The sequence below is a fragment of the Stegostoma tigrinum genome, chromosome 36 (assembly GCF_030684315.1).
Source record: "Stegostoma tigrinum isolate sSteTig4 chromosome 36, sSteTig4.hap1, whole genome shotgun sequence".
NCBI classification, from domain to species: Eukaryota; Metazoa; Chordata; class Chondrichthyes; order Orectolobiformes; family Stegostomatidae; genus Stegostoma; species Stegostoma tigrinum.
Window position 1 is genome coordinate 21,517,277 of NC_081389.1, and position 25,719 is coordinate 21,542,995.

General features: G+C 48.9%; 2 protein-coding genes across 3 annotated transcripts in view; one reads left to right on the forward strand and one right to left on the reverse strand.

The window, feature by feature from the left end:
• tubgcp4 (tubulin gamma complex component 4) overlaps positions 1-4,585 on the forward strand; it is a 48,337-nt gene extending 43,752 nt beyond the window's left edge. For both annotated transcript variants that reach the window (XM_059640087.1, XM_048520626.2), the window contains 3 exons: positions 761-877; positions 1,666-1,805; positions 3,426-4,585. In XM_059640087.1, the coding sequence (XP_059496070.1) occupies positions 761-877; positions 1,666-1,805; positions 3,426-3,438 (270 nt within the window). In that variant the 3' untranslated portion in view covers positions 3,439-4,585. The remainder of the gene's footprint in view (positions 1-760; positions 878-1,665; positions 1,806-3,425) is intronic.
• Positions 4,586-24,148: 19,563 nt separating this feature from the next.
• Positions 24,149-25,719, reverse strand: part of tp53bp1 (tumor protein p53 binding protein, 1) — a 128,269-nt gene continuing 126,698 nt past the window's right edge. The window contains 1 exon segment of the mRNA XM_059640190.1: positions 24,149-24,374. Coding sequence (XP_059496173.1) covers positions 24,187-24,374 — 188 coding nt within the window. The 3' untranslated portion in view covers positions 24,149-24,186.

Genomic DNA, 25,719 nt, shown 5'->3' on the forward strand with positions numbered 1-25,719 from the left:
CCTGACTTGTGTCTTGTAGATGATGGACAGGCTTTAGAGAGGCAGGCGGTGAGTTACTGGCTGAAAAATTCCCAGCATCTGTCCCGCTGTTTGAGTCAGTGTTTATATGGCTAAATAAAAACCTAATATGTTGGAAATACTCAGCAAGTCAGGGAGCATGTGTGGAGAGACAAACGGCGTTCATGTTTCTGTTGATCACTTTAACTAGATCTGGGAGAAGTTAGAGTTTTCACAGTTTCACAGCAAGTTGGGAGCCCAGTGAGGAGGAGAGAGCAGAAGAGAGTGTTCTGTGATAGGATTGGCACAGGATGAGGGGAGCAAAGGAATGGCAATTATTCAGATTTTCAAAGCTCTATGTGTATGCATCTCTGAAAACAAGGACGGCACAGTGGCTCAGTGGCTAGCACTGCTGCCTCACAGCGCTAGGGACCTGGGTTCAATTCCATCTTCAAGAAACTGTCTGTGTGGAGTTTGCACATTCTCCCCACGTCTGCATGGGTTTCCTCTGGGTGCTCCAGTTTCCTCCCACAGTGCAGGTGAGGTAGATTGGCCACGCTAAACTGCCCATAGCGTCCAGGAATGTGCAGACAAGGTGAGTTAGCCACAGGGCATGCAGGATTACAGGGGTGGGTCTGGGTGGGATGCACTTTGAAGGGTCAGTGTGGACTTAATGGGCCAAATGGCCTGCTTCCACACTTCTAACACTTTATTTTAATGGACAGGCTTCTGACATCCACATGCTTCTTCCCAATCTCTGCAGGTGTTCCATTGTCTGAATGAGATTCTCGATCTGTGCCATAACTTCTGTTCCCTGGTCAGTCAGAACCCAGGGCCCTTGGACGAACGTGGTAGCTCACAGTTGGAGCTTCTCGTGACGGTGAGACCAGTTGTAAACGATTGTTCTTTGTGTGTGTCTGGCTGTATTAGCTCCTTGCATCTGAGCTAGATTCCTGCTAGGTTTTGAGCTGAGCTTTTGGACCTGTGTACGTATGAGCTTAATTCTTGAATGTTAAGGTGAGACCTCTTCAGCCTGCTCAGGTGGTTCTCAAAGATCCCTTGGTGAAGTTAAGCAGAAGGTATTCTGACCAACATTTCCCTCTGAACCAACCCCAAGAAGGGCAAACAGACTGATTATCTCATTTGCTGTTTTTGAAATCTTGCTGTGCACAATTATCAACAGCTGTGGCCATCACAAAAGTAGTCATTCATTAGGAAGTCCCGAAGAAAATAAATGAAGGTGAATATTCATTTTATCCTCTTCACCGCTCTGTCTCCCTCTCCCTCTCACTCTAGACTTTGTTTCTGCTTTTGTCTTTTTCTCTACCTTCTGCCCTCTCCATCTTTTCATCGCTCTCTCTCTCTCTCTCTCTCTTCTCTCTCTCCCTCTCTCTCCTCCTCTCTCTCTCTCTCTCTCTCCCTCTCTCCCTCCCTGTGTCTTACTCTCTTCCTCTCTCTTGCTCACGTTGTGGTCAATAAACTGAGGTTAGAACCACAGGTTATTATTAGCACCAGAAGTCTGAGATCTCTGCAAAACAGTTGGAAACTAGTGGGAGTTTAATCATTACTGCTGGTGCTGATGAGTTCAGGTCTTTCATTTAAAAGCACAGATGATCCTCCTTTAGAATGCGGCTGATTTGTTTTCCCTTTTGTTTTGGTGAATCCTAGGGCTTTAGTCGTCAATCATCCCTGCTTTTCAAGATCCTCTCCAGTGTTCGCAATCACCAGATTAACTCTGACCTGGCTCAGCTTCTGCTGCGACTCGACTACAATAAATATTACACCCATGCTGGGGGCACACTGGGAAGGTAAGACAGAGCAGACACTACAGAGAGAGCAACAATATCACCTACTGGTTAAATACTTGGTTTTGTGCAGTGCAGTACGCCTGTCTAATATAATTTCCTACTGGGTGTAAATGCAGATCTGGTGTAGAGCTGTACAAGGGGATAAATACAGATATAGTGTTGGACTAGAAGATAATTACACATTTGGTGTGGTGCTATACTAGAAGATAAATACATGCTGTCTCACCTCAGAGGTGCACTGGCAATCAAGTGCCACCTTTCCCGGGCCATCGCAGAAGTGAAAGATTTGATTAAAGCACACAAAAATCTCCAGTTTCCCTGTCTTTTAGACTCAGGTTAACAAAAAGTGCGAGCTAGATTTCTGTACCTAATAGGAATTACTATTTATTACAAATACTGTGAACTGTCGACACATTGCTCTAGTAGCCTAAACCCTTTTTTAAAAAAAACCCCTATGCGCACATACAGACAACAAAACATTGGTATTATGGGTGGAGGGAAAAACTGGGAAGGCAGTTCAATGATCCCTAGATACAGAGTTCACGGAGGTGAGCCTTTTAGATTGTCGGGACTCACTCTACCTTAGTCTGTCTTCTCTAGCTACTTTCACTTGCCTGCAGGAGGCTTAAAGTGATTGGTGCACAATTTATAAAGTCTCTGACTTTACTGGTTAAAAGCAACAGCTTACGTCACTGGTAAGAGAAAGTAAATTGCTTCCTTCCTTTCCAGAGGTCTGGACATATCTGGGCCGTCATGTTCACACCCACGAGCTGTTCTGCTACCTGGGAGCCAATCACATAGTTTTACAAGCAGAAAGTCTTTGTCACTGGCAACTGGTCACTGTTAAACAGACCAATCAGCTACTTGTTGCTGGCTGAATCTTCCTTCATACACAGTTCCGGCTCCAGTTCATCTGCAGTTAACACCATCCCCCACTCTTGGCTTTAAAAACAGTCCTTTCCCCATGTCAGCCACAATCAAAAATACAGAAAAATAAAAAGATATGGTTTTTGCAGTGTCGAGTGTCGGGCTGCACTAGGGATCAATACACGTCTGGTGTAGCTCTGTACTGGGGGATGAAGATGTCTGGAGTAGCACTAGGCGACCAACACATGTATTTATACATTACTACAGAACTGCACTGTACATGTCTGATGTTATGTTGTCCTAGTGGATATATATCCACTTAGTGTAGTGCTGTGCTAAGATTCCATGATGGTTTTATCACTGCATTGTTTGCCAATCTCATTCAGCATGAGTGGGGAAAAATGGAACTGTTAACTTGCAAGGGGAAGATCGGGCAAGTATATATTCCTGATCATTATGCAACAATCCCATACTAGAAAATGTGACTGTCTGCATGTGCTGTGTTCTGTGTGTGCATACACCTCAAATACAAGCAGATACAATTTCTTGATTTTTACCCTTGTTATACCAAACTAACTCCCACTTCCCTGTAGGGAAGAACATTTGGTAGCAGTAGGATTCTGTCCTAGCATGTGTTATTTTAATTAGAAGGTGTGAAACTGGAGGGAAAATGGTTGGGGTTTGGAGATTTGAGCAAAAAGCAAAGCAGTTTTGACTTGTTTCTCTGACAAAGCATTCTATTTTTTTTTTCAGTTTTGCCATTTGATCGCTGAGCACAAATTGATTCCTGGAGCAGCTGGGTTCTGACCTTCACCAGCATCCTGACCCATCTGAGGAGTGAACTTGTGTAAATGAGTCTACTGACTCAAAGACTGGCTACAACTCGCTCCCTCCCAGAAAGGCTTTGTATAAAACTACCACGAATGGGCACACTGTGGGGTTCACCTTCAACCTGTGGCCATTTTACACAAACTTGTAGACCAGGGCTTGTGACCTGTCTTTTACTGACTTTTCACCTAATTTCTCATACGTTCTCGCTTTGTCTTTTTCCTAGTCTTCCTTGACTGCTATCACTTTCTCTGCCCCTCTCGCTGTCTCTTCCTCTGATTCTCTAACTATGTGTGTGTGTGTGTGTGTCGCTCACTCAAGTTATTTCAACTATTTTACCTATAAAGTTATAAAATCCTCATATGCCCTATTTTGTATGGGTGGTTCTGAATATCCTGTTCACATTATTTTGGCTCTCCTCTGCCTGACACCTTAGGCAGCCTTAAGGTTGAGATGTGAATGTTTTGCAGGACCTGGTCTCTGATCCACTTTTACTGATGCCACAGACTCATTTTAGAAGTACTCATGATGAAATTCTCAGCAATGCGATTGAGTCTTTCAAGATTTCTGTACAGTTACCTCAAAACATCGACCGGTCTGATTTTTTTTTTTAAAATCTGTGGACAGTTAAGAATCCCCGCACTGTCTGTTTCTGGGATCTGTTTGGAAGAGTGCAGATTTCAGTAGCCTACAGGAGTGTGGTATCCATGAAACATCAGTGCCCTCCTGCTTCGATTCTCCTTTGACTATTGATTCCAGTGCCCAAGGCATTCACTCACCCGCCTCCTGCTTCTCTGGTCCAGTCTCTGGTTTCCTGCTGGGCAAAATTGTAGGGTCTCTGCCTCACTTGCGAGTTTGAAATCTGACCCACGAACCCCAGAATGCATCAGAACTCCCACCAAAGTCATTGTCCCTAATTTGGGAATCACATGAACAGCTACCATGAGAAGATTTTACTGTGTCTGAGGTGTGTTTCTCATTGACCATGTTGTAAATTTTGTGGATATGCTTGTTGCAAGAAACAACAGAGATCTGTTCCTGAGAAGGCTCGCTGTAACAAGAAAATAAACCTATAGAACCTTTCACAGGCCAGTGGTTGAGTTGTTGCTGCTAAACACAGTGTGATTTCACCAGCTTTTTTTTTTTGACAACTAACATTACTTTTTCACAGGTCATTCTCACCCACTGCTGTCCCAAGAATTGTGTGAGCCTGTAGTGCTGGTTTGCGTAAAGCTGCAGCCTGCACTGTCACCTTTATAGAAACCATACAGTGTGGGTGCAGGCCATTCGGCCCATCATCTCCACACCCCCCTACCTTATAACACCTCCCTTTACCACGGCTAACCCACATAGCCAACACATCCCTGAACACTACAAGCTATTTAGCATGGCCAGTCCACCTCAACTGCAGATCTTTGGGCTGTGGGAGGAAACTGTAGCACCTGGAGAGAAACCACACAGACACGGGGAGAATGTGAAAACTCCACACGGACAGTCACCCGAGGCTGGAATCCTGGGTCCCTGATGCTGTGACACAGCAGTCCCAATCACTGTGTTGTCATCATGATTGTGGGGCACTTAAACCATTTATCAGTCGGTGCACGGGAGATGCACCTCCCTCTTATCCATCCCCTAACTGCCCAGGGGGTGAATTGAGAGTGAGCCACATTGCTGTGGGTCTGGAGTCACATGTAGGCCAGATTTCCTTCCCTGAAGCACATTAGGGAACCAGATGGGATTTTCCCCCAAGGATGGTTATCAGTAGGTGCTTAATTCCAGATTTATTTTTAAAAATTGAATTCAAATTCCACCACCTGCTGTAGCAGGATTCAAACCCAAGTCCCCCAGAATGCTGAGTTTCTGGATTACTGGTCTAGTGATAATTCCGCTAGGCCCTTGCCTAAACCCTGTGTTTGAGGGCTCTGTCTTGTTTTATTGTTGCAGTTCAAAGCAATGTTTTGAGTCTGCCTTTCCAATCCCCTGTCGATCTTTGTACCCTCTGCCAGAGCACAACCCCTCCCCAAGCCCACCCAGCTGCAAAGTGGCTGTGCCCCCACAATCAGTTAACAAGTGTCTGCTTGTATTTGCAGAACGAGAAGGTAAAGCTTTAAAGTGATTTGCAAAATGTGGGGGGAACGTTTAGTGAGTGGTTGGGGTATGGAGTGTACTTCCTGGTCACGTAGGGGAGGTAGATTCATTCAGGAGGATGCTGAACGATTATTTGGATAGAAACTATATGCAGGGGAAAGGAAGAGATCAGCACCTGAGAAAAGGTGCTCGTACCCAAAAGCCCGTGCAGGTACCCTGGGCTGAATGGCCTCCCGTGTCCTGAGATCTCTCTCATTTGTGATATCTCCTTTAAAAAGATGCAAAAATGTTGTGGCAGTGATTGACTTCAGGTGCTGGAAGACTGAAACAAAAACAGGGAAGTCCTAGAGAAACTCAGCAGCTCTGACAGCATCTGTCGAGAGGAAAACAAAGTTAACCTTTCATGTCTGGTGATCCTTCATCAGAAACATTAATTCTCTGTCCACAGATGCTGCCACACTTTAAATCACAATCTCAATCAAACACTATTCTTAAGTACTTCTGAAGGACAGTCACTGCTATAACGTTGCACTTCTTTGCAGGAAGAGGGGAAGCATCAGGACCCTGAATCTCTCGCCAGGAGCAGCAACGCAGCTGAGCCTGACCCTTGTAACTGTGGGGGAACCACAACTTCGGCCAGAATTTGTCATTCAGCATAACAGAGTGTGGAGCTGGATGAACACAGCAGGCCAAGCAGCATCTCAGGAGCATAAAAGCTGACGTTTCGGGCCTAGACCCTTCATCAGAGAGGGGGATGGGGAGAGAGAACTGGAATAAATAGGGAGAGAGGGGGAGGCGGACCGAAGATGGATAGAGGAGAAGATAGGTGGAGAGAGTATAGGTGGGGAGGTAGGGAGGGGATAGGTCAGTCCAGGGAAGATGGACAGGTCAAGGAGGTGGGATGAGGTTAGTAGGTAGATGGGGGTGCGGCATGGGGTGGGAGGAAGGGATGGGTGAGAGGAAGAACCGGTTAGGGAGGCAGAGACAGGTTGGACTGGTTTTGGGATGCAGTGGGGGGAGGGGACGAACTGGGCTGGTTTTGGGATGCAGTGGGGGAAGGGGAGATTTTGAAGCTGGTGAAGTCCACATTGATACCATTGGGCTGCAGGGTTCCCAAGCGGAATATGAGTTGTCGTTCCTGCAACCTGCAATTTGTCATTCGGCATTATAAGCTTTGCTGGTTGTTGCATTATTTAGACACCAGAGGGTGCACTAAGCTCAAGTAAACTCTTCAATTACTTAGAGTCAGAGTTACACAGCACAGACTCGTCCCAAAAGAGCACTGATGAATATTTGGTTACGGGGGCATCACAATTCAATCTAAACACTGCAAAAATAGTTAGGTACCTTGGGAAGTCAATGACTAACTGTCTCCCTTGCATCTTGCAATGTCAGCCTTTCCAGAGGTCAGAGGAGGTTGGAAGGGGGACATAATTGATAATAAAATTATGAGTGTAGATAGGTTAGACAGGATTAAACATTACCCCCTGGAATAGTAGGAGCTGCTGATGCTGCAGTCTGAGATAACAAGGTCTAGAGGAACACAGCAGGCCAGGCAGCATCAGAGGAACAGGAAAGCTGACATTTCAGGTCAGGATAGTAGGAACTGCAGATGCTGGAGAATCTGAGATAACAAGGTGTGGGGCTGGATGAACACAGCAGGCCAAGCAGCATCAGAGGAGCAGGAAGGCTGATGTTTCGGGCCTAGACCCTTCAGAAATACTCTGATGAAGGGTCCAGGCCCAAAACATCAGCTTTCCTGCTCCTCTGATGCTGCTTGGCCTGCTGTGTTCATCCAGCCCCACACTTTGTTATCTCAGATTCTCCAGCATCTGCAGTTCCTACTATCTCTGAAACAATTTTAACCCATTTGCCTGTTTCCCGTTTTGCCTATTTCCTGCTAAATCTTTCCTACTCATGTACCAATCTAATGATTTTTAAATGTAATTTGACCAGCCTCTGGCAGCTCATTCCATACACATGAAAAAATTACCCCTCAACTCCATTTCAAATCTTTCCACTCTCACCTTAAACCCATGCACCTCTCGTTTCCCACATTGTTGTCGGTCTCAAGTCACGTGTAGATCAGACCAGGTAAGGATGGCAGATTTCCTTCCCTAAAGGGAACCATAGAAACACAGAAACACATTCACCCCTTCCAGCCTAACATAAAGTGTGAAACTGGATGAACACAGCAGGCCAAGCAGCATCTCAGGAGCACAAAAGCTGATGTTTTGGGCCTAGACCCTTCATCAGAGAGGGGCTCCTGTGCTCCTGGGATGATGTTTGGCCTGCTGTGTTCATCCAGCTTCACACTTTGTTATCTTGGATTCTCCAGCATCTGCAGTTCCCATTATCACCCCTTCCAGCCTGCTCTGTTTGTTCACTATGACCATGGCTAATCATTAAATTCGGATCCCTCTTCTCACTTTCTCCACATAGCCTTTGACCCCTTTACACCTAAGAACTATATCCAACTCCTTGACAACATTCAATTTTTTGACCTCAATTGCTTTCTGTGGCAGGGAATTCCACAGGCCCACCACTTCCTGGGTGAAAAAATTTCTCCTCATCTCATTCCTAAATGGTCTACCCTGTATCCTTTGACTGTGAGCCCCTGGACTCCCTGGTCATAGGGTAAACATTGGAAGGATGTTCCCAGTCTCATCCTGTTAGAGTTTTATAGGTTTCCGAGAGATCCCATTCTTGTAAACTCCATTGAATATAGTCCTAACCGATGCAGTCTCTCTTCGGATGTCAGTCCTGCCATCCCAGGAATCAGTCTGGTAACCCTTTCCTGCATTCCCCTCATCACCAGAACATCCTTCCCCAGATAAAGAGACTAAAGTAACATGCAATGTTCCAGGTGCATAGTCTCACCAAGGCCCTGTGCAACTGCACTGAGACATCTATGCCTCTGTGCTCACTACAAAGGCCAACATAACATTAGCCTTCTTCACCTCCTGCTGCACCTGTGTATTTATTTTCAGGACATGGTGTGCAAGGATACTCAGGTCTTGCTGCATCTCCCCCTTACCCAATCCATTGCCAATCAGATAGTTATCTGCCTTTGTGTTTTTGCTCCCAAATTTAACCTTGCGTTAAATTTCATTTACATTGCCAGATCATTCAACGTATCATTTCACTCAAAAACTCAGATGGGTTTACAACAATTGATGAGTTTTATGGTTCACCATCAGTGAGACCAGCTTTCAATTCTAGAATTTGTTAAATGAATTCAAATTTCATTTGAGCCTGCCCAGACCTCTGCCCACAATGCCAGCGTCTCCCCCGAGCTGACTTTGTCTGATGAAGGGTCTAGGCCTGAAGTGTCAGCTTTCCTGCTCCTCTGATGCTACTTGGCCTCCTGTTTTCATCCGGCTCTGCACCTTGTTATCTCTTACCATTTTCTGCCTGTTCCTTGTTCAATGCTCCTCCAAACTGTTTTTCTTGTTCCTGCCGCGGCTCCGGTGGGCAGTACATGCCTCAAAGTGTGGATTTAGGTCCCCAATAAGCGCTTAATCAAGGCTGGCACTCGCAGTGCAGTCCCTTTTCACTAATACACCATCCCTGCTGGTTTAAAACCAGCCAAGGCTCAACTCCCAATTGCCAACACTGACCCCACCCATCTGTCTCTCCGAGAAATCTCTCTACAGAATTCACTTGGTTGTGATGCCTCTGTAGTTGAATAGCTTCCTGCCACTTTCTTTTAGGAGAAGCCAAGATACTGAAGGGTTAGTACAACTTTCAAATTCGACCTTCCTTCATTATAACTGTGACTGTACGTCTACAAAGCTGACTGATTGTAACGCACTCGGGGCAGAAGAGCGTGATGCAAATTCAAATCCTCTTTTCTCTCGTGGAAGTTCCCGTCGCAACATCAAAATGCATCTTCTCCACCTGGTATTTATTCCCCAATCAACAATGCTCACGGATGACCTGTTCGCTATCGCAAGTGCTTTCCTTGTGAAAGCTTGTTCAAGTTGGTTGCCACATTTCCGATAACATTGACTGCACCTCGGAGTTTTCACAGGCTGTACGGCTTCATGGAACAGCCAAACGTTGTGAGAGGCGTTATGTAAATACAATCTTCTAAATTGCAAATGCATCACCCATAAAAGCAATTTGCATCTTTTATCTCCTCCGTGTCGAAATTAAGACTTCTCACACAACTCCCCATTCATAAAATTTAAAACTGATTATAATCCTCACTTTCTTTTATTAAAACCCAAGGTAGGTATCACCCTCATTTTCAATAGTCTCAGTAGCTGCTGACCATACATGTCTATAGACCTGTCCCCCTGTTGGTTGATTTACTGTTACTGAAAACTTCAGAAACCCACTCGAACTAACTCTGGGATACACGAGTTCCTAGATCAGGACAAACTGTCCCCGGTAATAAAATGTGAGGCTGGATGAACACAGCAGGCCAAGCAGCATCTCAGGAGCACAAAAGCTGACGTTTCGGGCCTAGACCCTTCATCAGAGAGGGGGATGGGGTGAGGGTTCTGAAATAAATAGGGAGAGAGGGGGAGGCGGACCGAAGATGGAGAGAAAAGAAGATAGTGGAGAGGAGAGTATAGGTGGGGAGGTAGGGAGGGGATAGGTCAGTCCAGGGAAGACGGACAGGTCAAGGAGGTGGGATGAGGTTAGTAGGTAGCGGGGGGTGCGGCTTGGGGTGGGAGGAAGGGATGGGCGAGAGGAAGAAAGGTTAGGGAGGCGGGGACAGGTTGGACTGGTTTTGGGATGCGGTGGGGGAAGGGAAGAGCTGGGCTGGTTGTGTGGTGCAGTGGGGGGAGGGGACGAACTGGGCTGGTTTTGGGATGCGGTGGGGGAAGGGGAGATTTTGAAGCTGGTGAAGTCCACATTGATACCATTAGGCTGCAGGGTTCCCAGGCGGAATATGAGTTGCTGTTCCTGCAACCTTCGGGTGGCATCATTGTGGCAGTGCAGGAGGTCCCCGGCTTTGTTTTTGCACTGCAATCCCTATTCCTGACACTGGATGGCAGCATTGCTACACCACAGTGAGTTTGCCATTTGCCAGCTCACTGAAGAATGGGTTCATGAGTAGATTTTGACTTAAACAGTAAGTTAGGACAGAGCACAAAATTTGTAATTTTGCTGTTATCTTCGTTTAATTGGATGGGGTGGAGGGGTCACTGAGATGAAAGGCTGCAGCAGAGGGTAAAAAGCAGTACATTAAATATATCAAAGGAAACATGTTCTGTAGGGCTGGAGGAGGAGAGTTCCAGGGAGCAGTGACTAATTGACTAGCCCTTACAGGGAGCTCAGGCTTAGGAGTTGACTCAGAAAAAGCAGCAATTTAATTAGAATGATATTGGCTGTATATTTAACACAATGTCATCAGGTTAAAACGAGCATTTGCACAATCTTCACACTCACTCCTGGAGGAGTTGGTGTTTGAGATGCAGTCCTCTCGGAACCGTTTGGCCTCTCACTTGTAGAATCATAGAATCTCTCCAGCGGGGAAAGCAGGCCATTCAGCCCATCGAACCCACACCAACCCTCCAAAGAGCATGCTTTGCAGACGATACAAAAGTAGGTGGAAAGTAGCCGGGAGCAAGAGCGTTAGTAATGGTATATTGAAAGGAAAAATAAGTAGACAAAAGGTTGGCAAATGGTGTATAATGTGGGAAAATGTAAATTTGATCATTTTGGAAAGTAGGATAAAAGATTAAAACATTATTTAAATGGAGAAAGAAAGCTGCAACACATAGGGATGTGGTAGGGACTTGTGCATAAAACACAGAAAGCTAGCACACTGGGGCAGCAGGGAATCGGGAAGGGTCATGGAATGTTGGCCCTTATTTCAAGGGGTTAGGAGAATAAGAGTAGGGAAACCTCACTGCGACTGTACAAGGTGCTGGTGAGACCGTATCTGGAGTACTGAGAGTTCTGGTCCCCTTATTTAAGGAAAGATATCATTTCATTAAAGGCCGTTAAGAGAAGGATCATGACGACGATCCCTGGTCTGGGATGGATTGTCTTATGGTCAAAGACTAAACAGGCTGGGAATCTACTCACTACGGTTTAGAAGAATGGGAGGTGATCGCTTTGAAACCTAAAGGTTTCCTAAGGGGCTGGACAGGCTCAATGCTGAGAAGATGTTTCCCCTCACGGGAGAGTCTAGGACCAGAGGGCACAGTGTCAGAATTAAGGGGCACCAATTTAAGACTGAGATGAGGAGGGATTTCTTCTCTCAGGGCTGAGAGTCTTCGGAACTCCTTGCCACAGAGAGCTGTGGGAGGTGGAGTCCTTGTGTATACTTAAGGCTGAGATAGATGCTCGATCAGTCGGGAATGAAGGGTTACGGAGGAGGGCAGGTAAGTGGCTGTGAGGAATGTTGGAACAACCACAATCCTATTTACTGGCACAGCAGATTCAAGGGGCTGAATGGCCTACCCCCGTTCCTGTTTCTTGTGGTCCTCTCCCTCATGTACCTCCTCACTGACCCCACTCTGCCCATTCATCAACTGAGCGAGATCGCAGGCAGCAATGTCAGAGCCTGCGGTCCAGCCCCCTCACATCCACCCTCCAACCTGCTGCACGGATCAACGTCTCCCGTTACCTCTTCGATCCTTCCTGGCTGTTGAGGGGATGTGCTGGCAATTTGGGCAGGTGCCCCCAGCCCCCAGCGCACCCACCCCCATAAATGACATCTGTGGTAAGGCAGGTTGAAGCTGTGTTTCTGAACCCTGTTCTAAGAGGCTGCATGGTTTGTGACCTTGAGTTGTAACGTCCTGTTGAATGACTTGTCTAATCACTGAATTGCTGTCACATGAAACACTGCCTTGTTCTGGAGTCTTCCGATACCATTTTTAAGAAACAAAATGCAGGGATGAAAAGCGACTCTTATCAAGTGACCTTCAAGTGGGAAACTGTCAGGCTCACTCATGCCCCCTTTGTGGGGGAATTACTTAGCGGGAATCAGCCCCCAAACCCCATCTCGTGCCTCTCCAATTTTAACAGCCCCCCCCGCCCCCCCCCCCCCCCCCCCACCCCACTGGTGACCAATGACTTTCCTCTTTCATACAATCCCTACGGCGTGGAAGCAGGCCATTCGGCCCATCAAGTGTCGCCAACCCGCCGAAGACCATTCCTCCCAGACCCACCCCCTACCCTCTCTCTATAACCCTGCAATTTCCATGGCAATAGATAATAGAAACCGCAGATGCTGGAGAATTTGAGATAACAAGGTGGTGTAGAGCTGGATGAACACAGCAGGCCAAGCAGCATCATAGGAGCAGGAAGGCTGATGTTTCGGGTCTAGTCCCTTCATCAGAAAAGCATGGCCAGTCGACTTAGCCTGCGCATCCCTGAACACTACGGGTGCTTTAGCATTGCCAATCCACCCCACCCTGTCCATCTTTGTTCTGTGGCAGGAAAGCAGAGCACCCGGAGAAAACCCACACAGACACAAGGAGAATGTGCAGGTTCCACACAGACAGTCGCCCGAGGGTGGAATCGAACCCGGTCCCTGGTGCTGTGAGGCGGCAGTGCTAAGCACTGAGCCACTCTAAACCCACTCTCTGCTTTTTAAAAAGAATCCTTCATCCCACTTTGTATTACAGTTGTTCCAGATCACAGCCAAATGGAAACTTGCGGTCTGTGCTGATTTGTGACGTGTTATCACAAAGGCGAGAAAAGAGAGAATCACAGGTTTTTCCAATGAATAAAAGCAAAATTCTGCTGGTGCTGGAAATCTGAAAATAAAACTGGAGGTGCTGGAGGCACTCAGCAGGTTTGACAGTGTCTGTGTTAACGTACCAAGCCCAGTATGTTTCTTGAGCATTGATTTCGAAAGGGGGAACTTGCTGGTGTGTTTGGAAGCAGGAGCAGACAGGGTTGAGGAGGGTGAAGGTGTGATGTGGTCTATATGGGAGACCAAAAGGTATGAGCACTGACAGACTTGTGAAGAAAGTGATAGGTTGTGGAATAAAAGGTACAGTAACAATGTGGACGCAGATTCACGAAGGGAAAGAAAACAGTCGCGGTCGATAGATATTTTTGGGCTGAAAGAAGGCGTGGAGCTCCCAGGAGCTGATACTGGGACGCTGGCTATTCCTGAGATTAATGAGCTAAATCTTGCTGCGGGGGTGCCAATTTCGAAGTTATCAGAGGATGGAACACTTCGGAGATTTGTAAACTGAGGTGTGCGGTGATTGTAACAAGGTCAGCCAGTTGGACATCATAGGACTTTCCTGATTGGGTTTGTTAACTTGGTCCGATCAGGGAGTCTTGCTGACAGATAAAAATGGTATGTGTCAGGGATAGTCTGTGCCTGACTGTGAATGAGGCAGTGCTTTGGTCAAGGACTGCCCATGTTTTAAAAAAAGGGGTGATTTGGTGACAAAGTACAGGCCTCTGTGGAGTTATTTCAAGATGTGGTAGGACTTCAAGAAGATATTGATGGAGTGGCAGAGAGATGGCAAATAAAGTTCAATGTGGAGAAACACAAAGGGGTGCCTTTTTGTACAAAAGAACACGGAGAAGCAACATGAAGGGTACTGTGTGATAGGTGTGCAGGAACAGAGATATAAATGTGTCTACATAACTTTTTAAACTTGACAAGATCAGTAAAGACAGCTCTGAAAAAAGCATACAGTGTTCTAGGCCTCTCAAGTAGGCACATGGGAGGTTTTGGTGATTGTGTGGGACAAATGTGTGTGGAGCTGGATGAACACAGCAGGCCAAGCAGCATCTCAGGAGCACAAAAGCTGACGTTTTGGGCCTAGACCCTTCATCAGAAAAGGGGGATGGGGAAAGGAATCTGAAATAAATCGGGAGAGAGGGGGAGGCGGACCAAAGATGGATACAGGAGAAGATAGATGGAGAGTATGGGTGGGGAGGTAGGGAGGGAATAGGTCAGTCCGGGGAGGAGGACAGGTCAAGGAGGCGGGATGAGGTTAGTGGGTAGGAAATGGAGGTGCGGCTTGAGGTGAGGGGGGGGAGAGGTGAGAGGAAGAACAGGTTAGGCAGGTGGGGATGAGCTGGGCTGGTTTTGGGATGCAGTGGGGGGAGGGGAAGAGCTGGGCTGGTTTTGGGATGCAGTGGGGGAAGGGGAGATTTTGAAGTTTGTGAAGTCCACATTGATACCATTGGGCTGCAGGGTTCCCAAGCGGAATATGAGTTGCTGATCCTGCAACCTTCGGGTGGCATCATTGTGGCACTGCAGGAGGCCCATGATGGACATGTCGTCTGAGGAATGGGGGGGGGGGGGGGGGTGGGGGCGGGGGCGGAGTTGAAATGGTTCGCGACTGGGAGGTGCAGTTGTTTATTGCGAACCGAGCGGAGGTGTTCTGCAAAGCGGTCCCCAAGCCTCCGCTTGGTTTCCCCAATGTAGAGGAAGCCACACCGGGTACAGTGGATGCAGTATACCACATTGGCAGATGTGCAGGTGAACATCTGCTTGATGTGGAAAATCATCTTGGTGCCTGGGATAGGGGTGAGGGAGGAGGTGTGGGGACAAGTGTAGCATTTCCTGTGGTTGCAGGGGAAGGTGCCGGGTGTGGTGGGGTTGGAGGGCAGTGTGGAGCGAACAAGGGAGTCACGGAGAGAGTGGTCTCTCCGGAAAGCAGACAGGGGAGGGGATGGAAAAATGTCTTGGGTGGTGGGGTCGGATTGTAAATGGCGGAAGTGTCGGAGGATGATGCGTTGTATCCGGAGGTTGGTCGGATGGTATGTGAGGACGAGGGCGATTCATTTTTGGCGGTTATTGTGGGGGTGTGAGGGATAAGTTGCGGGAAATGCGGGAGAGACGGTCGAGGGCATTCTCAACCACTGTGGGCGGGAAGATGCAGCCCTTAAAGAATGAGGACATCTGGGATGTGCGGGAGTGGAATGCCTCATCCTGGGAGCAGATGCAGCGGAGGCGAAGGAATTGGGAATAGGGGATAGAATTTTTGCAGGAAGGTGGGTAGGAGGAGGTATATTCCAGGTAACTGTGGGAGTCGGTGAGCTTGAAATGGACATCGGTTTGTAGCTGGTTGCCTGAGATGGAGACAGAGAGGTCCAGGAAGGGAAGGGATGTGTTGGAGATGGCCCAGGTGAACTTTAGGTTGGGGTGGAAGGTGTTGGTGAAGTGGATGAACTGTTCGAGCTCCTGTTGGGAGCATGAGGCGGCGCCGATACAGTCATCAATGTAATGGAGGAAGAGGTGGGGTTTGGGGCCTGTGTAGGCGCGGAAGAGGGACTGTTCCTCGTAACTAAAGAGGCAGGCATAGCTTGGGCCCATGCGGTTGCCCATGGCCACCCCCTTAGTCTATAGGAAGTGGGAGGAATCGAAAGAGTTGTTGAGGGTGCGGATGAGTTTGGCTAGGCGGATGAGGGTGTCGGTGGAGGGAGACTGGTTGGGTCTGCATGACTGGAAGAAGCAGAGGGCCTTAAGGCCATCTGCATGAGGAATACTGGTGTATAGGGACTGGACGTCCATGGTGAAAATGAGGTGTTGGGGACCGGGGAGTTGGACGTTCTGGAGGAGGTGGAAGGTGTGGTTGGTATCACGGACATAGGTAGGAAGTTCCTGGACCAAAGGGGAGAAAATGGAGTCCAGATGGGTGGAGATGGGTTCGGTGGGGCAGGAGCCGGTGAAGGCAGTGGGTCGGCCAGGGCAGGCAGGTTTGTGGATTTTGGGAAGGAGATAGAAGCGGTGCGGGTTTGGGGAACAATGAGGTTGGAGGCTGTGGGTGGGAGGTCACCTGAAGTGATAAGGTCATGGATGGTTTGGGAGATGATGGTTTTGTGCTTGGGGGAGGGGGTCATGATCCAGGGGGCAGTAGGAGGCGGCGTCGGAGAGTTGGTGTGTGGCCTCGGCGATGTCGAGGCCAGTGCGCCATACTACCACTGCGCCTCCCTTGTCTGCGGGATTTATGGTGAGGTTGGGGTTGGAGCAGAGGGAACGCAGGCCTGCATGTTGTGTGGGGGGAGAGGTTGGAGTGGGTGAGGTGGGTGGAGAGGTTGAGGTGGTTAATGTCTCAACGGCAGTTGGAGATGAAGAGGTCGAGGGAAGGTAGGAGGCCTGGGGGTGGGGAGGGGGATGTCCAGGAGGAGGGGGTGTGTTGGAGGCTGGAGAAGGGGTCAGTGGAGGGAAGGTTAGGCTGGTTGACCCATTGTGTCTGCCTGCTCCTGCCCCAGTAGACAAAAGTGTGTTCAGTTCTGGTCTCCCTGCTGTAGGAAAGACTTTGTGAAACTTGAAAGGGTTCAGAAAAGATTTATAAGGATGTTGCTGGGGTTGGAGGGTTTGGACCTATAGGGAGAGGCTGAATAGACTGGGGCTATTTTCCCTGGTGCTTCAGATGCTGAGGGGGTGACTTTATAGAGGTCTAGAAAATTATGAGGGGTGTGGACAGGGTGAATAGACAAGGTCTTTTCCCTAGGGTAGCAGAGTCCAAACCTAGAGGGGTGTGGGTTTAATGTGAGAGCGGAAAGATTTAAAAGGGACAAAAGGGGCAACTATTTTACACAGAGGGTGGAGCGTGCATGGAATGAGCTGCCAGAGGAAGTGGTGGAGGCTGGTAAAATGCATAATTTAAAAGGCATCTGGATGGGTACATGAATAGGAAGGGTTCAGAGGGATATGGGCCAAATACTGGCAAATGGGACTAGATTAATTCAGGATATCTGGGTGGCATGTACAACTTGGACCAAAGGGTGTGTCCTTGCGCTGTACGGCTCTATGACCCTAATAGTTAGTTAGAATTGGCTACAGCTCTAGCTGCCACACCATTGAAAGTGTGTGAATGCATCAGCGAGAGAGTGTGGAAGGTGTTTACAGGAAACGTTCTGGGAAGGAGAAACTTCAGTGAACTTCAACGACTGGAGAACTTGGGACAGATTTCACGAGAGAGAAAAAGGCTGAAAGGATAGAGAGAGTGGATGGGGAGGGGTGGGCGGGGGTAACTTGTTCCCACTCGTAAAATGATGGAAAACCAGAGAGATAGCAAGGTGTAGAGCTGGATGAACGCAGCAGAGCAAGCAGCATCAGAGGAGCAGGAAAGCTGACATTTTGGGCCTTCATCAGAATTGGGGGAGGGGAAGGGGATTCTGAAAAAAATAGGGAGACGGGGGAGGCTGATAGAAGATGGATAGAGGAGAAGATAGGTGGAGACAAGATGGACAGGTCACAGAGGTGGGAATGGAGCCAGTAAAGGTGAGTGTAGGTGGGGAGGTAGGGTGGGGATAGGTCAGTCCAGGGAAGAGAGTCAGGTCAAGGAGGTGGGATGAGGCTAGTAGGTAGGAGATGGGGTTGGGGCTTGAGGTGGGAGGAGGGAATAGGTGGGAGGAAGGACAGGTTAGGGAAGCGGGGCAAGCTGGGCTGGTTTTGGGATGCAGTGGGGGAAGGGGAGATTTTGAAGCTTGTGAAATCCACATTGATACCATTGGGCTTCAGGATTCCCAAGCGGAATATGAGTTGCTGTTCCTGCAACCTTCGGGTGGCATCATTGTGGTACTGCAGGAGGCCCATGATGGACATGTCATCTGAGGAGTGGGAGAGGGAGTTGAAATGGTTCACGACTGGGAGGTGCAGTTGTTTAGTGCAAACCGAGCGGAGGTGTTCTGCAAAGCGGTCCCCAAGCCTCCGCTTGGTTTCCCCAATGTAGAGGAGGCCACAACAGGAACAGCGGATGCAGTATACCACATTAGCAGATGTGCAGGTGAACATCTGCCTGATGTAGAAAGTCTTCTTGGGGCCTGGGATTGGGGTGAGGGGGGAGGTGTAGCACTTCCCACAGTTGCAGGGAAAAGTGCCGGGTGTGGTGGGGCTAGAGGGGAGTGTGGAGCAGACAAGGGAGTCACAGAGAAAGTGGTCTCTCCGGAAGACAGATAAGGGTGGGAAGGAAAAATTGTCTTTGGTGGTGGGGTCGGATTGCAGTTGGCGGAAGTGTTGGAGGATGATGCGTTGTATCCGGAGGTTGGTGGGGTGGTATGTGAGAGTAGGGGGAATTCTTTTTTGGTTGTTAGTGCGGGGAGGGGGTGTGAGGGATGAGTTGCGGGAAATGTGGGAGACATGTTCGAGGGCGTTCTTGACCACTGCTGGGGGTAAGTTGCGGTCCTTGAAAAATGAGGACATCAGGGATGTTCGGGAGTGGAATGCCTCGTCTTGGGAGATGTGGCGGAGGCAAAGGAATTGGGAATAGGGGATGGCATTTTTTGCAGCAAGGTGGATGGGAGGAGGTGTATTGTAGGTAGCTGTGGGAGTCAGTAGGCTTGAAATGGATATCAGTTTCCAGGTGGTTGCCAGAGATGGAAACAGAGACGTCCAGGAAGGAGAGACAGAGGTATCGGAGATGGTCCAGGTGAACTTAAGGCTGGGGTGGAAGGTGTTGGTGAAGTGGATGAACTGTTCTAGCTCCTTGTGGGAGCACAAAGCGACGCCGATACTGTCATCCCAGAGGAAGAGGTGGGGTTTAGGCCCAGTATAGCTAGGGAAGAGGGATTGTTCCACGTAACCTACAAAGAGACAGGCAAAGCCTGGGCCCATCCGGGTACCCATGGCCACCCCCTTTGACTGTAGGAAGTGTGAGGAATTGAAAGAGGAGGGCGAGGACGAGTTCGGCTAAGTGGATGAGGGTGTCAGTGGAGGCGGACTGGTTGGGCCTGTGGGACAGGAAGAAGCAGAGGGCCTTTGGACCATCTGCCTGGGGAATGGTGTATAGGAACTGGATGTCCATGGTAAAGATGTGGCATTGGGGACCAGGGAATTGGAAGTTTGGAGGAAGTGCAGGGCATGGGTGGTGGCACGGATGCAGGTAGGGATTTCCTGGACCAATGGGGCGAGAATGATGTCGAGATAGGTGGAGATAAGTTCAGTGAGGCAGTAGCAGGTGGAGAGAGTGGGTTGACCAGGGGCAGTCAGGTTTGTGGATTTTGGGAAGGAGATAGAAGCGGGCAGTGCAGGGTTGGGGAAGTATGAGGTTGCAGGCTGTGGGTGGAGTCACTGGAGGTGATAATGTTGTCCATGGTTTGGGAGATGATGGTTTGGTGGTTGGGGGGTGGGGTAATGATCCAGGGGGCAGTGTCGGAGAGTTGGCGTGTGGCCTCAGCGACGTAGAGGTCAGAGGTCAATGCTCCATGCTACAACTGCGCCTCCCTTGTCTGCGGGATTTATGGTGAGGTTGGGGTTGGAGCAGAGGGAACGCAGGCCTGCATGTTCTGTGGAGGTGGGGAAGAGGGTGGTGTGGGTGAGGGTGGTGGCGAGGTTGAGGCGGTTAATGTCTCGGCGGCAGTTGGAGATGAAGAGGTCAAGGGAAGGTAGGAGGCCTGGGGGCGGTGTCCAGGAGGAGGGGGTGTGTTGGAGGTGGGAGAAGGGGTCAACAGGGGGAGCGTTAGGCTCACTGTTAAAGAGGTAAGCGCAGAGGTGGCGGAAAAACTGATTCAACGTCCAAGCATGAGTTGTATTTGTCAATGTTTGGGTGGAGAGGGCCAAAGGCGAGCCCCTTACTGAGGGCTGACCGTTCGCCCTCAGTGAGGGCGGGGGGGGGGGGGGGGGGGGGGGGGGTGGTGACCTCTCAGGGCTGGGTGCTCCTGCCTCCTCTGGAGCTGCTGGTTGTGGCAGTGGTGGGTGGATCAGAGAGCACAGTTTTACAAAAGAAGCAGATGCAAGGCTCGTTCTAACACAAGGATGTCGGATGCATTGCCCAGAAGTTGGGGGGGGGGGGGCATGTCTAACTTCGGCATTCAAAAGGGCGAAGGATGATTATTTGGAGGGATCATCGCACAGTGTATGGGGAAAGGGCAGGAGTTTGCACCAAGACTGAGTGTCCAGCAGGCTAGTTCAGACAGGATGGGCCAAATGGCCTCATCCTGCACTGTAACAATTCTGTGCTACCGAAGGGGTGCTGCACTGTTGGAGGTGCTATTGCTGGGATGAGATATTAAACTGAAGCCCTACCCCTCAGTCCATAAACAGGACCCAAAAATGGGACAAGGGTTTACCCAGTGACCTGGTTATAAAAGCAAGATTAGTTACTGTGTCAGCTCATTGCCATTTGTTTGGATGTTCCTGATCTGACCCATTCAGAAGGGCAAGTCTAAATGCTAAGATGCTTGCTGTGTTCATCCAGCTTCACACTTTGTTAAGTCTAAATGTAAACGTGTTTGTCTAAAGCCTATTTAATATTCAGAGGAAAGTGACAGGGCACAGTATTGGAAATGGCCTACATTAATGTGCAACTTTCTGGACATCCTATGGAAAATAAAATGTGAAACATGACAAGGGATTACACATGGCCACCTTAGTTAAACAGCCACATTTCAATAAATGACAAAGGGTTGCAGAGACCATCTCAGTTAGATAGCCATATATCAATAAAAGCATAATAAACAATAGGGGATTAGAACGGGGAACAAGAGCTAGTGAATCAGTTCAACACAATTGATTGTATTAAATAAAGAACAATTGATTTTGATTAATAAGTCAGGCAGATTAACTTTAGTTTAGTCAAGTAATTTAGTTGAAACTAGACACTCATGTCAGCATGTTTAAGAATAAGTAGATAAGCAAATATTAGTATGAGGTGGCGGAGACCACGTGGGGAGATAAAACCATTGTGGCAAGATAACGGCAGACATTTAATTTTAATAGAATAAATTAGAGACAATTCTAGAGTAGAAAAAACCATTGTGGCAAAAGTAGAGATGCATAAGTGGTGAGTGGGGTTCCACAGGGCTCTGTCCTTGGACCTCTACTGTTTGTAATTTTTATTAATGACTTGGATGAGGGGATTGAAGGATGGGTCAGCAAGTTTGCAGACGACACAAAGGTCGGAGGTGTCGTTGACAGTGTAGAGGGCTGTTGTAGGCTGCAGCGGGACATTGACAGGATGCAGAGATGGGCTGAGAGGTGGCAGATGGAGTTCAACCTGGATAAATGCGAGGTGATGCATTTTGGAAGGTCGAATTTGAAAGCTGAGTACAGGATTAAGGATAGGATTCTTGGCAGCGTGCAGGAACAGAGGGATCTTGGTGTGCAGATACATAGATCCCTTAAAATGGCCACCCAAGTGGACAGGGTTGTTAAGAAAGCATATGGTGTTTTGGCTTTCATTAACAGGGGGATTGAGTTTAAGAGTCGTGAGATCTTGTTGCAGCTCTATAAAACTTTGGTTAGACCGCACTTGGAATACTGCGTCCAGTTCTGGGGTGCCCTATTATAGGAAAGATGTGGATGCTTTGGAGAGGGTTCAGAGGAGGTTTACCAGGATGCTGCCTGGACCGGAGGGCTTATCTTATGAAGAGAGGTTGACTGAGCTCGGTCTCTTTTCATTGGAGAAAAGGAGGAGGAGAGGGGACCTAATTGAGGTATACAAGATAATGAGAGGCATAGATGGAGTTGATAGCCAGAGACTATTTCCCAGGGCAGAAATGGCTAGCACGAGGGGTCATAGTTTTAAGCTGGTTGGTGGAAAGTATAGAGGGGATGTCAGAGGCAGGTTCTTTACGCAGAGAGTTGTGAGAGCATGGAATGCGTTGCCAGCAGCAGTTGTGGAAGCAAGGTCATTGGGGACATTTAAGAGACTGCTGGACATGTATATGGTCACAGAAATTTGAGGGTGCATACATGAGGATCAATGGTCGGCACAACATTGTGGGCTGAAGGGCCTGTTCTGTGCTGTACTGTTCTATGTTCTATAATCATTATACTATGAATTAAGTAGAGGGAGGGAAAAGCCATGGTGGCAGAGGTGGAAAGATAACAGGACTAACATCATTGGGTTACTGAGAGATAACCTGGGCTAACACAGTTGGATGTGCTGATAAGCCAGACAAGAAATGTGATAACAAAAAGTATAAGAACTGTAAGCCCGAGATCATTCTTGAAGGATACTTCCGGATTGTCACGGCTTTTATTTGCAAATAAAAGTTCACCTTCTTGAGGAACTCTCCGCGTCTCCGAGTGATTCTCTACCACAATCCCAGAACACCCCAAAACTTTCCCCCAGAAGGAGAAATGTGTTCTGCTGGTAGAAGACGTAGGATTTCCATGAGAGTTTGGCAGAAGTTCTGGGAAATGAGAAGTATATTTTTAATGTGGCAAATCTAGGTTGTGCTGTTTTTCTGGGACCAGATTCCAAAAGAACTTTCCATAAGCGGGAACACCGATAAATAAGCGAATAGGGGCTGTGGGTGGGGCAGCAGAGCACAGGTAGGGGTTGGTGAGGAGGCAGCGGGACTAATTGGATCACTCTTTGAAGTGGCTTGCACAGGCAAACTGGGCTGAATGGCCTCATCCTGCGCTGTACAATTCTATGAATTAACTAGAACCGTACAGAGGTGGCCCTTCAGCCCACAGAGCCTATACCAGCAAAGCGACACGAAAACCACATTAGTCCCCACCTCTCCTCACCTTGAATGTTTGAAACATTTCAAATTGCTCATCTGAGGATTTGTTTAAAAAAAAGTTGAGTTTTCCAACATCAACTGCCCTCCCAAGCAGGGTATTCCAGACACCCCCCTGCCACCCCATTCTCTGGGGAAAAAATTTACAACAAAAACAGAAATTGCTGGAAAACTTTCTGAAGAAGGGTCACTTAACTCTGTCCGTCTCTCTCTCTCTACGGATGTTGCCAGACCGGCTGAGTTTCTCCAGCACTTTGTTTTTGTTTTCCCATTTCCCTGCATCAGCACTTCTTTTGTTTCTTAAAAAAAAAATCAATTCTATCTGTTTGGTGCGCGCAGAAAGCTGGGTTAGCCTTCCCCAAAACAAGTGAAAGGAACTAGCCGACAATACAGAGTGTTATCGGTGAAGCTAAGTTTCACTGCCCCGGCAAAAACAAACTACGCCAAAATTACACCAGGCCCTGACCTGGCCTCAATACCTTTCAGAGCCGGTCACCAGGAAACGGAGAGAACGCAATGAATTTGAAACTGACGAGAAAAGAAAAGACACCAGTTTATTCCATTATTTTTTAATAAAAAGAAACCAATAAAACTATGTACATTTTCATACATGCAATTACAAACACACACAATTAAAAGCTTCTAAAATGTAAAACAACGGCACAATTGATTGGCGGTTGAGAGCTAGGTGGGGGGGTGGGGGGGGGATTGGACAGGGAGGGGTAAGGGGGAGGGAAGACAGGGAGGGGTAAGGGGGAGGGAGGAGAGGGTGGGATGCGGGGACGGAGGAGAGGGAGGGGTGGGGAGGAGGGGTGTGGGGGGAGGGAGGGAGGAGAGGGAAGGTGGGGAGGGAGGAGAGGGAGGGGTGGGGGGGGGAGGGAGGGAGGAGAGGGAGGGGTGGGGGGGGAGGGAGGGAAGAGAGGGAAGGTGGGGAGGGGAGGAGAGGGAGGGGTGGGGGGAGGGAGGGAGGAGAGGGAGGGGTGGGGGGGGAGGGACGGAGGAGACAGAGGAGAGGGAGGGGCGGAGAGGGGAGGGGAGGGGTGGGGTGGGGGGGAGGGAGGAGAGAGAGGGTTGGGGAGGGGGGCGGAGAGGGAGGGTTGGGGAGGGGGAGGAGGGTGTGGGGTGGGGGGGGCGGAGGAGGGAGGGGTGGGGGGGGGGCGGAGAGGGAGGGGTGGGGTGGGGGAGGAGGGTGTGGGGTGGGGTGGGGGGGGCGGAGAGGGACACGCTGGACCATTTCCCTTTAACTGGGTTTGTAGGTGTGTTTGTAGTTGGGGTGGCTGCGGTGGCTGACTCTCTGCCCCATGATCAAACTCTGGATGACCCACTCCTGAGACACCACAGGAAGGGAAAGGGATTCCGCGCATTTCAGCAGCGAGGCCGGGCAGGAAGGGTCCGTCACTACCATGTCGAAGATTCCCAGCGGGACGTCTGAAAGCACAAAGAGCAAAACTCAGCGCGCTCGCGGGGGAAACCCAGAATCCCTGCAGAGTAGAAGCAGGCCATTCGGCCCATCGTGAGCCACCGACCCTCAAAGCAGCATCCTACCCCCATTCCCTGTAACCCTGTATTTCCCATGGCTAACCCACATATCCCCGGACACTAGTGGGTAATTTAGCACGGCCTGGGAGGAAACTGGAGAACCCAGAGGAAACCCACGCAGACATGGGGAGAATGTGCAAACTCCCTACGGACGGTTGCCCGAGGGTGGAATCGAACCTGGGCCCCTGGTACAGTGGAACGGCAAGGCTAACCGCTGAGCCACCAGGCCCCCGAACCTGCGTCTCAAATAGGATGGGCAAAATTCCTTCACAGGATATAGGCATCACACACTCACGCCCAGCATTGCCTGCCCAACCCTAATTTCCCTGGACACGACTGCCCTTCTTGTTGATTTCAGTGGCATTGCTATGGTCCTGGAGTCACATGGGCACGAGAAAGATTAGGAAGGCAGATTACTTTCCTCACAGGGTTTTTATTTTAAAAGCCAGTGATCAGCTTTCCAATTGCAAATTCATCAGTAGAGCTAAACAGACTAATGAATGGATTGAGAGATAATGGGAACTGCAGATGCTGGAGAATTCCAAGATAATAAAATGTGAGGCTGGATGAACACAGCAGGCCAAGCAGCATCTCAGGAGCACAAAAGCTGACGTTTCGGGCCTAGACCCTTCATGCTCTCTGATGAAGGGTCTAGGCCCGAAACGTCAGCTTTTTGTGCTCCTGAGATGCTGCTTGGCCTGCTGTGTTCATCCAGCCTCACATTTTATTATAATGAATGGATTGAACTTCCTGCAGCTTCAATGGAGTGATCCCACAGCATTAGTATAAAAGGGATCAAACACAGGGAGAGAAGGTGGGAATGGGGGTAATACTAAATGGGGAGATGACAGCCTAGTGGTACTATCGCTGGGCCTGTTAATCCAGAGACCCAGGTAATGTCCTGAGGACCTGGGTTTGAATCCAGCCACGGCAGATGGTGGAATCTGAATTCAATAAAAATCTGCAATTAAGAATCTAATGGTGGCCATAAATCTATTGTCAGGAAAAACCTATCTGGTTTTTTTTAGGGAAGGAAGCTGCCATCCTGACCTGGTCTGGCCTACGTGTGACTCCAGACCCACAGCAATGTGGTTGACTCTGAGCTGCCCTCTGGGTAATTAGCAATGGACAAATAAATGCTGCCTGGCCAGCGATGCCCTCATCCGTGAATGAATAAACAATAAAGTAGGACAAATCAGTCTTTGACTGCTAGCAGGCTCATGGGGATGAATGT